Source organism: Drosophila busckii, chromosome 2R (assembly GCF_011750605.1).
Source record: "Drosophila busckii strain San Diego stock center, stock number 13000-0081.31 chromosome 2R, ASM1175060v1, whole genome shotgun sequence".
In the NCBI taxonomy this organism is placed as follows: Eukaryota; Metazoa; Arthropoda; class Insecta; order Diptera; family Drosophilidae; genus Drosophila; species Drosophila busckii.
The window spans coordinates 17399726-17411822 of NC_046605.1; the positions used below are offsets into that span (position 1 = coordinate 17399726).

Genomic DNA, 12097 nt, shown 5'->3' on the forward strand with positions numbered 1-12097 from the left:
ATGCGCATTCCTGTGCAGATTTGGACCACACACAATCTATTAAGCATTTGTTTTGAATTGTTGATAAATGCATAAAGTCGACTGCTAAAGAAAATAAGAACAAGGCTGCTCTACACACTTTTCTTTTTGTCTATAAGTTAATCAATATTTTAAGCATTAGCAGCGTTGAACTGCATTTGATAGCCAATTGCTAAACAAACTGCCTATGACTAATTCGCTGCACACTCGAATGTAAACACAATTAGCTCTCGTAATTATTCTATATATGTAAATAGCAATAACATACATTTGATTAGTTGTTCTAAAAACAAGATTTACTCGCCAGCGGGTTCTTAGGTCAACTTTATGCGAACGTGTGCATTTGATAGTGTTCAAAACAAATGCAACTGCAGTCGATTGCATTCAGTTTACTCGCATCATCGGCCGTGTTAAGTGAACGATGCTCCTGTTTGCATTTATTGTAGTTTTGTTGCTTTGTTGTGTTTTATACGCGGGTCGCTATAATCGTGTCATAAGGCACATCGATGGACAGTTTCCAGGTCCAACGCCATGGCCCATAGTTGGCAACGTGCTGCAACTTGGCCTCACACCCGAAGGTATGAATATTATCAAAACTTCTCGACTGGTTTGTTAATTTAAATGCAAAGCTCGACGTCGCGCCGCAATTTGTTTGTTGCTAACTGAAACAAAGCGCTGATGTCTAAAAGTCACGCAAACGCTTTATGCACATGCTTATAATGAAATCTTTTCACTGAAACATGTTTTTATAATTGAATATGCAAATGTTAATGTTGACAAATTTTTCGAATTATTTTATATAGCACTGAATGAGTAATAAAACATTTGCAATTATTTGCTGTCTGTTTTAAATGCTAAAGTGTATTGTGAAGTTGTAAGTAACAGACCCCATACGTCTGTCTGTCCGCCCGTCTATATAGGCTATGATATATGAAAAAGCTGCCTCTAACTTTAATGCGCTCTTGTTTATATTCAAAATTATATTTTTATACCATTATTTTAGTAAGTTTATATTTAACATAAATTCTTTAAAAATTCAATGTATAGTGTGCTAATTAATTTGTCAGTGTTTGCAACTTGAATATTGAAACATTGTATGAAACCAGTTAAAGGTATTTGCTGTAAATAACAACGTTAAGGCAATTAGCTTAATAGCTTGCAATTAAAACTATGCAATCAATACAATTAGCTGACTACTGTGTTTCATTTTTAGAGTGCAAAATGCAAACTTCCATTTTGTATAATTGCATGAAAATAAACAAACTAAACTGCCAATCCGTAGCATAATACCATTTAATTAGTCAGTGAAATTAGAACTAGCATTATAACTAGTTTTTCTATAATATATGTGCCATATTGGGCTTGTTTATTCAAGCGACTGTTATCTGAACTATCAAATGAAATTCTTATTGAAACCGGTTCAGCTTTAGCTACAAAGTCACAGTGAATTCACTTTCATGCAAATTAATAAACTTATGTAATCAAATGTTAATTTGAGTCTCGTGCCAAGTCTTTTGCTTGCCTGGCCTACTGACTTATTGAATAGATTTGCCCATTCCCTATTGTAATTGAAAGAAATTTCTATTTGAATGCATAATCAAGGCATTTTATTTTGCAATGTCACGTTCGAGTTCGTTGGAGTTGTCATTTAAGCCTTCTGGCCATGAGCGGCGATCCACTCCAGAGAGCGCTGGATCTCAGCTGGGATTGGTGGTGGAGTGGGCAGCAGATCGCTGCTGGGCTGGTAGCCGTTCTCGTTGGCGACATACTTGACCACAACATGGACGCCTTCGGGGCTCACCCAGCTGAAGTGACCATCAATGTTGCCATGGATATCACCAGACTCGGCACGATCGATGCTGTTGCTCACTTTCAGGGCAGTGGCGAAGCCATCAGCACGAATATCATCGGAACGGAGCTCCTCAACCGCATCGCTGGCAGCAGCGCAGGCAACAAGGGCGCAGATCAACAGCTGAAATAGATTTCGAGTTAGTTAGCTTTGGTGTCCTTTACACTTTAGTCCAAGCAGTAACCTACAATTTTGAACATGTTTGTATATTTGCAAGTAAACCAAAAGATTAACTGATGCCTTACTGCAGTGCGATGCGACTATTTATACTAAATTCTGCCATTTCTTTCAAATGTGAAAGCTTGCTTATGTTAGAATATTTAACTGTCCAGAATATATGATAAACTTGTTCAAGATTCATAAGAATTTCTGATGAAACATGTCGAAATTTAAAACAAGCTTTTTTGAAAACAATAGAATCCAGTGACGTATTCACGCGTGATGAGCTCGCTGCACTAATTACCGCATATATAATTAATATACACATGAAATATAAATTCAAAATGAATTTTGTGTATGCCAAAAAATATACTAGCATAAAATATTTCGAATTATATGTTAGATTATTTAAACTAAAACAATTTCCAAACAAATACATCAAGACAGTCTGCACAAAATTAGTAAAAAATTAAATAATATTATAATATATATAGTGCAAAGCCTAGTTTATTTATTTAATGTCAACTATGAACAGTCGACGGTAATAGAAAAGTTAGTCCTAATATATTCAAGGCATTGTTAGTGCTTGTGTGACAAGATCTTAAATTAATTACATGGCCTTATAATTAATAACGAATTCTTTATAATTCCATTTTATATAACAAGGTCTTGCACAAAGGCTCACCCATATTTTTAGAAATATTTTATTATATTTTTATTAAAGAGTTTTCGCTTAGAATGATTTTCGAAAAACAAGTCTAGACATCAAACTAAATTAATTCAATTTGAATTTCGGACTTAAGACAGCAACTTTGCAATATAAACAAGAACACATTAAAGTTGGACACAACCAACTTTTGCATACACTTTAACAAGTTCATCGCATGCAGTTGCAAAACAATTTTCAATAATTCAATTCAATATTCATATAAATATCTAGTGGGGTTGAGTCTTAGCAATTTCATATTTTTGCTAAAATAAAAATAAGCTAATCAAGCATCTTGATTTGATTTATTTTTTGTTCATTATATTTATTGCTAACCTGTTTTGGCATTAACTAATTGTCATGGGCATTAATTTTCATATCACCTTATGCGCCATTCGTAGTATTGATTGAAATTAATTTTTTGAGCCATCCTTTGGCTTTGCTATTAAAAAACCAATTGATTCTGTTAATCAAGATTCTTTTTCAACAAAAAACTTTCAAGTTAGTAAAACTCTGTTGTGTTTCTTTTTTTTTATTTTATGCCACACACATTTTATTGCTCATATTTTTATATTCATACGAAAATCATGCTATAGCGATAATTTAGGTATAAGTTCGTAATCCAAATGGTTTTATCACAAGGTCAAATCGATTGAAATTGATCAGTAGTGCTGATTCAGATATTGATTTTTCATTTAATGACCAAAGTGCTTAGGCGGCAGCTGGGTGGGCAGCCAGGTAAGCCAGAGCGCGAACGATCTCAGCTGGGACTGGTGGTGGGGTTGGCAGCAGATCGCTGCTGGGCTGGTAACCGTTCTCGTCGGCAACATAGGACAGAGCAACGTGCACGCCCTCGGGGGACACCCAGCCGAATTGGCCGTGGATGTTGCCATGCACATCACCGCTGGCGGACTGGGAAATGCTGTTGCTGGTCTCCAGAGTGGCATCAAAGCCATCGGCGCGGACATCATCGCTGCGGCCCAAGACCTCAGCATGCACATCGTCGGAGCTGCCGGCAGAATGGTGGGCACGACCACCTCCAACGAGCGCACTCTTCAGAGCGGCGAGGCGGTCGCCAGGCAAGGATTGGCAAACCAACAACTTGAATGCAATGTAGTTAGCTTGGGACACTAGCTTTTGCTAAGGATTTTTAACTTACGATTTTGAACATTTTGAAAACTTCAGCTAGAGAACAAACTGTGACTGATGCTCTATGGAGATAACCCCGTGGCTTTTATACTAATTTCCGCGGGACAGCTTTGAGACCTGTTTAGCGGCATAATGCATAATAAAGCAATGAGTTATGGCCATAAGCAAATCGTCCACACCCCAAAAAGAATTTCAATAGAAATTAAACACCCAATCAATGAATGCTAAAGTGCATCAAGCAGCGTCATAGTTTGTTTCCAACATTATGACGCACTTATTAATAGCTATGAGTAGACTAAAGTTTTCATTTATATTATTTATTTAATCCACTATGTCAGTGACGATGAAAAGAAAGGATTAAAAAAATATTTAAAATTAAATTTAACAGTATATTAAATTATGTTTTTGTTTAGATATGATAAACTTATAATTGGGAGTGTTAAGCCAGACGCAACATTCGTTGAAGATTGGGGAAACCAATCAGGTCTGGTTAGTGTTAATTATTAAAGTTAAAAAAAAAAAATTTTAGTTAGTGTTAATTATTAATAGTTAAAAAGTAAAAATAAATGTAATACAATCAGAGGTCTCTGTGTTGATAACAGATAAAGGTTTGTTTGTATATCAGCACAGGAGTATTCGAAGGGTTCATTGCAGTGAATAATAGTGTTGTGATAAGGGAACAAAATTTGAGTATTTCTAAGGAATGAGAAATAGTTGACTCAACAGTATGAGGGTAGTTTCCCCTTAACTAATTTATCATAAGCATAGCCTAACATATTCGGCAGGTTGCTAACGATGGGAAGATTAATTAAAGTAGAACGATTCGTATAAGATGTGATCATTCCTGGACCAGTTAAAGCTGCAACGCAAATAATAACAATGTTTTTTTGGACAGATTCATTAACATCTGGTGGTTGAGTATTCTGGAACCAAACACAAAGCATATTCCTGAATCGGACGAACAAGAGATGTATAAAGTAATTTAGTTGCGTAAAGGTCATCAAATTCTAGGCATCTTGATACAGCCGGGAGACTTGAAGTTGCTACTGAAGTTAGAGAAACATTTTTGTCAATTTAGCTACTAGTCAAGGAGATACTAAGTCATTTACTTCTGCTAATATATTGAGAGGTAACTGATCAATGTGGTAGTTGGCTATGTGAGGCGAGTGTCTATGGAAGGCAATTATTACTTTTAGAATAGTTAAGTTTTATAAGTTGTATTTACAAAATCATCATGCATATAAGTAATTTACTCTATTTACTAAGCATGCTTTAATTTCACGTTTTTGGAAATGCACTAAAATTATATACTAATGAAGCTAATTTATTATATTTGTTTTTGTTCAACAAAATCAAGCTGCTTTTGGATTAAATAAAACTGTTTTGTTGTTTTTTTTTTTATGCACAAACATTTTAATTGCTCCTATTTTTTATATTCATACGAATCATTCTTTAGATCATGATTTAGGTAATAAGTTCGTAATCTCAAATGGTTTTTAAAGGAAATCGATTGAAATTGATCAGTAGTGCTGATTCAGATATTGATTTTTCATTTAATGACCAAAGTGCTTAGGCGGCAGCTGGGTGGGCAGCCAGGTAAGCCAGAGCGCGAACGATCTCAGCTGGGACTGGTGGTGGGGTTGGCAGCAGATCGCTGCTGGGCTGGTAACCGTTCTCGTCGGCAACATAGGACAGAGCAACGTGCACGCCCTCGGGGGACACCCAGCCGAATTGGCCGTGGATGTTGCCATGCACATCACCGCTGGCGGACTGGGAAATGCTGTTGCTGGTCTCCAGAGTGGCATCAAAGCCATCGGCGCGGACATCATCGCTGCGGCCCAAGACCTCAGCATGCACATCGTCGGAGCTGCCGGCAGAATGGTGGGCACGACCACCTCCAACGAGCGCACTCTTCAGAGCGCCAAGGCTAAGTGGCGAGGCGGTGGCCAAGCCAAGGATTGTGCAAACCAACAACTGTGAATGCAAATTTAGTTAGCTTGACACTAGCTTTTGCTAAGGATTTTTAACTTACGATTTTGAACATTTTGAAAACTTCAGCTAGAGAACAAACTGTGACTGATGCTCTATGGAGATAACCCCGTGGCTTTTATACTAATTTCCGCGGGACAGCTTTGAGACCTGTTTAGCGGCATAATGCATAATAAAGCAATGAGTTATGGCCATAAGCAAATCGTCCACACCCCAAATAAAGAACAGTGTCAATTCACGACAATGTGTAGATTAAATATTCAGTCAATGAATGCTAAAGTGCATTCAACCAGCGTCAAAGTTTGTTTCCAAAATTAGACGCACATTAATTATAACTGATCAGACTAGACTAACAGTTATATCTTGCTATACTTCTTTCTAAACAATAATCTACAACTTGGTACATCTTTGTAGATTCACCTGGTGTGCAAATCCAAAATATTAGGATTAACTTATATTACAATATAAATGAGTCTACAGAATATATAATATTATCATATTATCATTGATAAGCGTGATTTTCAAGAAATGCACTAATTACACTACAATTATATCGAAATTAATTAATGAAAGTAATATACACATATAGAGAAATTAGTTTTTAAAAATTAAGTTTTATTTAATGATATATTAATATAAGTATGTATATTTATTGAAAAGCTCAGTTAGGTTTAAAGTTATTTGCATATTAGTTTTTGTTATTATAAGTTAAGTTAGGTCAAGTAATAATCAGCAGATAACGTTGGCGTCGCTTTAATGCTTTGAAGCTCAGCCGCAAGCAGCGCTGCTTTTGCTAGCAATCTCATAGGCTGATAACAAACAACACAAACTCTCTCTCACGTTCTCTCTCACACTCTCTCACGCTCTCTGAGTGACTTGTGCGCTCATCTTTTATTTTCAATGCGCGTGCGACTGAGTTCAGTTATGCATGGACTGCTCGCGATTAAAGAAGCAAGAGACGAGTTGCCAGAATAATAACAATAAATAATGCTCACTTATACGAAAAACATAGCATTATTTATTGTTATTATTGTTATATGAATAACATATGTACTTACAATCAATCTATTAAGCAAGTTTGATGAAGTTAATCTATAATATATATTCTCTTGCTAGCAAATTAGGAGTCTTTAATTATAAAAAATTCAACTTTAAACACAGCTACCATTAACAATATCAAACAGAAGGTCTGAATAGAGAAGAAAAGTAGTTAAAGAGTTTATTGCGTTTAATTTATTTAACAGTATTTGATTAATGGCAAGAGAGAACATATAAAAAATCACAATACAAATTTGAAAAGCTCTTTTTGAAATCAGGGAACTTTATTTATAAGCTTAGGGCGCCACAAAAAACTATAAAGAGATCTGAGGCAGAAAGCTTGTAAGCTAATGTTATTAAATGTTTGGAAAGTAATCAAAGGTTAGCCTGTGTTCATTTTCAAGAAAATTATAAATTATTATTTGTATTTTTTATACAAATTTCTACATAGAAATTATATTAGCATCGTTTAGTCGTTACAATTTCATCCCCATTGATCATTATTTACTATTCAATACAATATGAAAATATATTCTTTATTCATATAAATACTCAATTCATTTCAATCTCTCATGTCAGCTAATTTACTCTATTTACTAAAGCCATGCATTTAATTTCACGTTTTGGAAATATGCCAACTAAAAATAATATACTAATGAAGCTGCTTTATTATATTTGTTTTTGTTAAACACCAATATTGCTTATATTGTATTTATTGTTTACCTGTTTTGGCATTAATTAATTTTCAAGGCCATGCATTTGATGTTCTATTTTATGTCTCATTCTAAGTGTTTATTAGCAGACCCGTTTCTTTGGTGCTATCCTTTTTCTTCAGTATAAATAAACCAAAGCGATTCTGTTAATCAAGCTGCTTTGATTAATAAAAAACGGTTTTGTTGTTTTTTTTTTTATGCCACAAACAAATTTGTTGCGTATATTTTTATGCTCATACGAAAATCATTCTTTAGAGATGATTTTGGTAATATTATCGTAGTCCGGAGAGTTTCATCAAAAGACGAGTCCATGGTCATAGCGATTGATCAGTGCTGTTCTTCACTTAATGGTGAACACCGTGCTCGGGGGCAGATGGGTGGGATGCGATCCACTCCAGAGAGCGGGCGATGGCCTCTGGGATTGGGTGTGGGGTTGGCAGAAGCTCACCACTGGGCTGGTAACCGTTCTCATCGGCGACATAGGTCAGAGTAACGTGGGTGCCCTCGGGGGAGATCCAGCCGAAGTTACCGTGGATGTTGCCATGGACATCACCGCTGGCAGCCTGGGAAATGTGGTTGCTGGTCTCCAGAGCAGTATCGAAGCCATCGGCGCGAACGTCGGACTTCAGCACACCAACCTCGGCGTGGACATCATCAGAAGCTGGGGCAACTGGCAGGGCGGCGGCCATGCCGATGATTGCGCAGATCATAAGCTATAAGGATTTCAAATATATACATATATGAAGGGGACTTCCATATCTAGCAAAGAGCTTAACAACTTACAGCCTTGAACATTTTGTTTGGATTTAGGTGCAGAGAACGATTGTTGACTGATGCTGTAGTAAAGCCGCACGGTGTCTTATATACAAATCGACAAAGTTAATGGAATATATTTTACAAAAACAAAAGCCGCATGTGCTTTGGAAAATACAGTTAGGTGCGCAAAATATCTTTATCTTACTTAATTTGAATGCTAAAGTGCACCCACAAAACTCGTTCTGTTCCATCTGTCAGCCGCTAATGAAATTGCCAAAAACAAAGAGAATCACATTGCAGTTTGGCAGCTTAATAATTTCTAGAAGTGTTGAATCTATAGCAAATTAAAGTATTTTAGACTTAATCAAGTTTTATATGTAAACTTTTTTGTTTTATATAAATTAGCTTATTTGCTATTTTTTTTAAAACACGCCCAGACTGCAAAGCGGCTTTAAGTTTTATATATAAAAGTTTTTTGTTTTATATAAATTTGCTATTTTTTTTATTACACGCTCGATCTACAAAGCTGGTTTAAGCTTTTTTAGTTTATTTTCGCTTAATATTATTTTTTGTCACTTTGTAATTCTATTGTCATTGCTATAAAATTCTTGGTATTTTATCTAAACAAATGTTTAAAATGTCAAATAACTTATGTATTTTGGGATTTAACAAGAACAAAACATTTTAAGGAATTCCCCGAAATGTTAATTTCATTGCGGTTTAATTTATATTCTTCTTCACAATATTAATAGCAGGGAAACTCTGTTATTTGCACATTAAGCTTAATTGTTTTTTTTTATTAAATATAACAGTAAACAAATTATTAATTCGAATTTGTTGTTATTCGTTCAACACCTGTTTTAGTTCAGTTCACTTAGTTTGAAATTATTGAGAAACATTAATTTAACTTTGTTTGCTTTTCATATTGCTGTTTTTTATTATCTTAGCTATTTGTATAAAACAACAAAGTAACATTTGATAGCCACCGCATTCATTAATGCATAACAACAATTAAAAATACAATTAACATTTTATTGTTTAGATTGGCAGGCTAGAAATAAAATGCTGCATACTTTGCAGTGAAAAAATTGCTGCTCTTAGCGTGAAAACCGCTAAAGCCACAACAAATTTAGAATCCAATTGAACAAGTTTCAATTTGGTTGTTTTACTTAGTTTAAAAGCGGTTGATGACGTCACAGACTAAATGAGTGCATTGGGTCTGGACGAATTCGCAAACCTTTGGCTAACCTGATTGGCTTGGAAACAAACTATGACGCTGCTTGATGCACTTTAGCATTCATTGATTGGGTGTTTAATTTCTATTGAAATTCTTTTTGGGGTGTGGACGATTTGCTTAGATCCATAACTCTTCGCTTTTTATATGCGTTAATCCATTAAACAGGTCTCGCAACTAGCCCGCGGCAATTTGTATAAAAGCCATGGGGTTATCTCAATAGAGCATCAGTCGCAGTTTGTTCTCTAGCTGAAATTCCCAAAATGTTCAAGATCGTAAGTTAAGAGTGAGCTTAGCAAAAGCTAATCCACAGCTCTAAATCCGTCTGCATTTACAGTTGTTGGTTTGCACAATCCTTGGCCTGGCCGTCGCCTCGCCTCTTGGCCCCGGCGCGATTCGCAGCGTACTCGGTGGTGGCGGTGATGTGCACGCTGAGGTTTTGGGCCGCAGCGATGATGTGCGCGCCGATGGCTTTGATGCCAGTCTGGAGACCAGCAACAGCATTTCCCAGTCCGCCAGCGGTGATGTGCATGGCAACATCCATGGCCAATTCAGCTGGGTGTCCCCCGAGGGCGTGCACGTTGCTCTGTCCTATGTCGCCAACGAGAACGGCTACCAGCCCAGCAGCGATCTGCTGCCAACCCCACCACCAATCCCAGTTGAGATCCAGCGCTCTCTGGAGTACCTGGCTGCCCACCCAGCTGCCCCTGGTCATTAAACCTTGACTTGATCTGATCGACATTGAGTTTAAATAAATCGAAATTTGCAATTTATAGCATGAGTTTTGTCTTCAATATTTTTGCAGCGTATTTCAGAGCGTTTCAGAGGTGGTTCAAGCAGTTTGATTACAAGAACTTTCGCGTCTGGGCGGGTCCGCTGCCCTATGTGTTCTTCATGGACACTAAATACGTGGAGGTAAGCACAACTATAAGCGCATATAGTATCAGCTTATATTAAGCTCAACTTTATTGCAGCATATACTGAGCAACACAGCGTTGACTTATAAGTACGATCCGTACAACTTGCTATATCCCTTTCTGGGCAGTGGCCTATTGACGTCCAATGGTCAGCAGTGGGCGCAGCGGCGTAAGCTGATAACACCCTCATTTCACTTTCGCATCCTTAAGGACTTTCTGCAAGTGATGAACGAGACTAGCGCGCGTTTTATGACGCTGCTGGCAACGGAATCAGCAGCAGCGCAGGATTCTGTGCTGGACATTCAGCATCTAGTAGCCAAAAGCACCATCGATGTTATTTGTGGTAAGCGCAGCACAGTGCACAAATTATTTAAACTTAAGCGAATGTTTAACAGAGACTGCAATGGGCACAAGAGTAAACTGCATTGAGGGCGAAAACTCGCCCATTGTGCTGGGCATTGAGACATTGTGCTGTGTGCTATCGGAACGCGTGTTATCCTTATTCAAGCGACAGGAAATTATCTACAAATGCACATCCTTGTACAGGCAACAGCAGCGGAGCTTGACTACGCTACGCTACGAGTTTGCCAGAGTAAGCACCTAAGACAAAGTTAGTTGCACTTAAATAAATAAAATGCTTGCAATAGATAATTGAGCAGCGTCGTGAGCTGATCAAGACTATGCACACTGAGCCTGAGCAAGACGATGATCTAGATATAAAGCGACCCAAAATGGCATTTCTGGATAATTTGCTTACAGCCAGCGTGGAGGGCAAACCTTTGAGCTTTGAGGAAATCTTCGAGGAAGTTTGCACGTTCATGTTTGAGGCAAGTCTAAGCCTAAAAATAAGCAAATAACTTTATTATTTATGTTAGGGTCATGATACTACCGCCTCGGCTATAACGTTTGCCATTTACTGCTTGGGCATGTCGCCGGCGGCACAGCAGCGCGCATTTGAGGAACAGCAGCAAATCTTTGGCAGCGCTCAAGATCGCCATCCCAGCTACGAGCAGCTGCAGAACATGCACTATTTGGATTTGGTAATCAAGGAAACTTTGCGCATATTTCCCAGCGTGCCTTTCATATTTCGCACAGCGCGCGAACCAACTGTCATTGGTAAGTTGGTAATGCTTAGCCCCACAACTTGCTAATACGCCAAACTCTTTGCCTAGTGGACAAATATATACCACAGGGCACCACCATGGCGCTGGCTATTGTTGCCATTGGGCACAGTCATCACAGCTTTGATGAGCCCTTTGAATTTCGACCCGAACGCTTTGAGCCCGCCGAGCGAACTCGCACGCAGGCCAATGCATTTGACAATGTGCCCTTCAGTGCAGGTCCGCGCAATTGCATTGGGCAGAAATTTGCGCTGCTGGAGCTTAAGGTGACGCTATCGAAGCTGCTGCGCAGATTTCGCATTTTGCCTGCGCCACTTTCCACACAGAGCATTGCTCAGGTATTTGAGGCAAAGTACAGACCTGGTCCACAGGAGCTGAAGCTGTTTCTGCCATTAACACTCAAATCCTTGAGCGGAGTGCATGTTCGCTTGCTGAAGCGCGCGTAAGC

At 37.9% G+C, this 12097-nt stretch overlaps 5 protein-coding genes across 6 annotated transcripts; 2 read left to right on the top strand and 3 right to left on the bottom strand.

Moving 5' to 3' along the window:
• The first annotated feature begins 381 nt into the window (after positions 1-381).
• LOC108596169 (cytochrome P450 4e3-like) lies at positions 382-12095 on the top strand. Its single transcript, XM_017981675.2, has 7 exons — positions 382-596; positions 10417-10526; positions 10586-10871; positions 10924-11120; positions 11176-11355; positions 11404-11644; positions 11701-12095. The coding sequence occupies exons 1-7, from the start codon at positions 440-442 to the stop codon at positions 12093-12095; spliced, it is 1566 nt and encodes a 521-aa protein (XP_017837164.1). The 5' UTR covers positions 382-439.
• LOC108596174 (larval cuticle protein III/IV) lies at positions 1605-2089 on the bottom strand. Its single transcript, XM_017981682.1, has 2 exons — positions 2056-2089; positions 1605-1990 (listed from the first exon to the last, which is right to left on the bottom strand). Exons 1-2 carry the CDS (start codon positions 2065-2067, stop codon positions 1667-1669), a joined length of 336 nt encoding a protein of 111 aa, XP_017837171.1. The 5' UTR covers positions 2068-2089; the 3' UTR covers positions 1605-1666.
• LOC108596171 (larval cuticle protein 1) lies at positions 3402-5948 on the bottom strand. Of its 2 annotated transcripts, XM_033293195.1 has the most exons (3): positions 5914-5948; positions 5774-5855; positions 3402-3766 (listed from the first exon to the last, which is right to left on the bottom strand). In XM_033293195.1, exons 1-3 carry the CDS (start codon positions 5923-5925, stop codon positions 3444-3446), a joined length of 417 nt encoding a protein of 138 aa, XP_033149086.1. In that variant the 5' UTR covers positions 5926-5948; the 3' UTR covers positions 3402-3443. The 2 variants fall into 2 exon arrangements, with proteins under 2 accessions (XP_033149086.1, XP_017837166.1); XM_017981677.1 differs by lacking the exon at positions 3402-3766 and having other exon boundaries at positions 5409-5855.
• Positions 7958-8495, bottom strand: LOC117134635 (larval cuticle protein 2-like). The gene is made up of 2 exons (XM_017981680.2): positions 8405-8495; positions 7958-8334 (listed from the first exon to the last, which is right to left on the bottom strand). Exons 1-2 carry the CDS (start codon positions 8414-8416, stop codon positions 7966-7968), a joined length of 381 nt encoding a protein of 126 aa, XP_017837169.1. The 5' UTR covers positions 8417-8495; the 3' UTR covers positions 7958-7965.
• On the top strand, positions 9810-10384 carry LOC108596172 (larval cuticle protein 1). The gene is made up of 2 exons (XM_017981679.1): positions 9810-9886; positions 9949-10384. The coding sequence occupies exons 1-2, from the start codon at positions 9875-9877 to the stop codon at positions 10327-10329; spliced, it is 393 nt and encodes a 130-aa protein (XP_017837168.1). The 5' UTR covers positions 9810-9874; the 3' UTR covers positions 10330-10384.
• Positions 12096-12097: the final 2 nt, after the last annotated feature.

Excerpts from the sequence above, each read along its gene's own strand:
- LOC108596169 (XM_017981675.2), top strand. The coding sequence starts at position 440 with ATGCTCCTGTTTGCATTTATTGTAGTTTTGTTGCTTTGTTGTGTTTTA. Across the intron at positions 11,121-11,175 it reads TACGCTACGAGTTTGCCAGA|ATAATTGAGCAGCGTCGTGA; the intron begins GTAAGCACCTAA and ends TGCTTGCAATAG. Across the intron at positions 11,356-11,403 it reads TTTGCACGTTCATGTTTGAG|GGTCATGATACTACCGCCTC; the intron begins GCAAGTCTAAGC and ends TATTTATGTTAG.
- LOC108596171 (XM_033293195.1), bottom strand. Across the intron at positions 3,767-5,773 it reads GAGTGCGCTCGTTGGAGGTG|GTCGTGCCCACCATTCTGCC; the intron begins GTCGTGCCCACC and ends TCGTTGGAGGTG.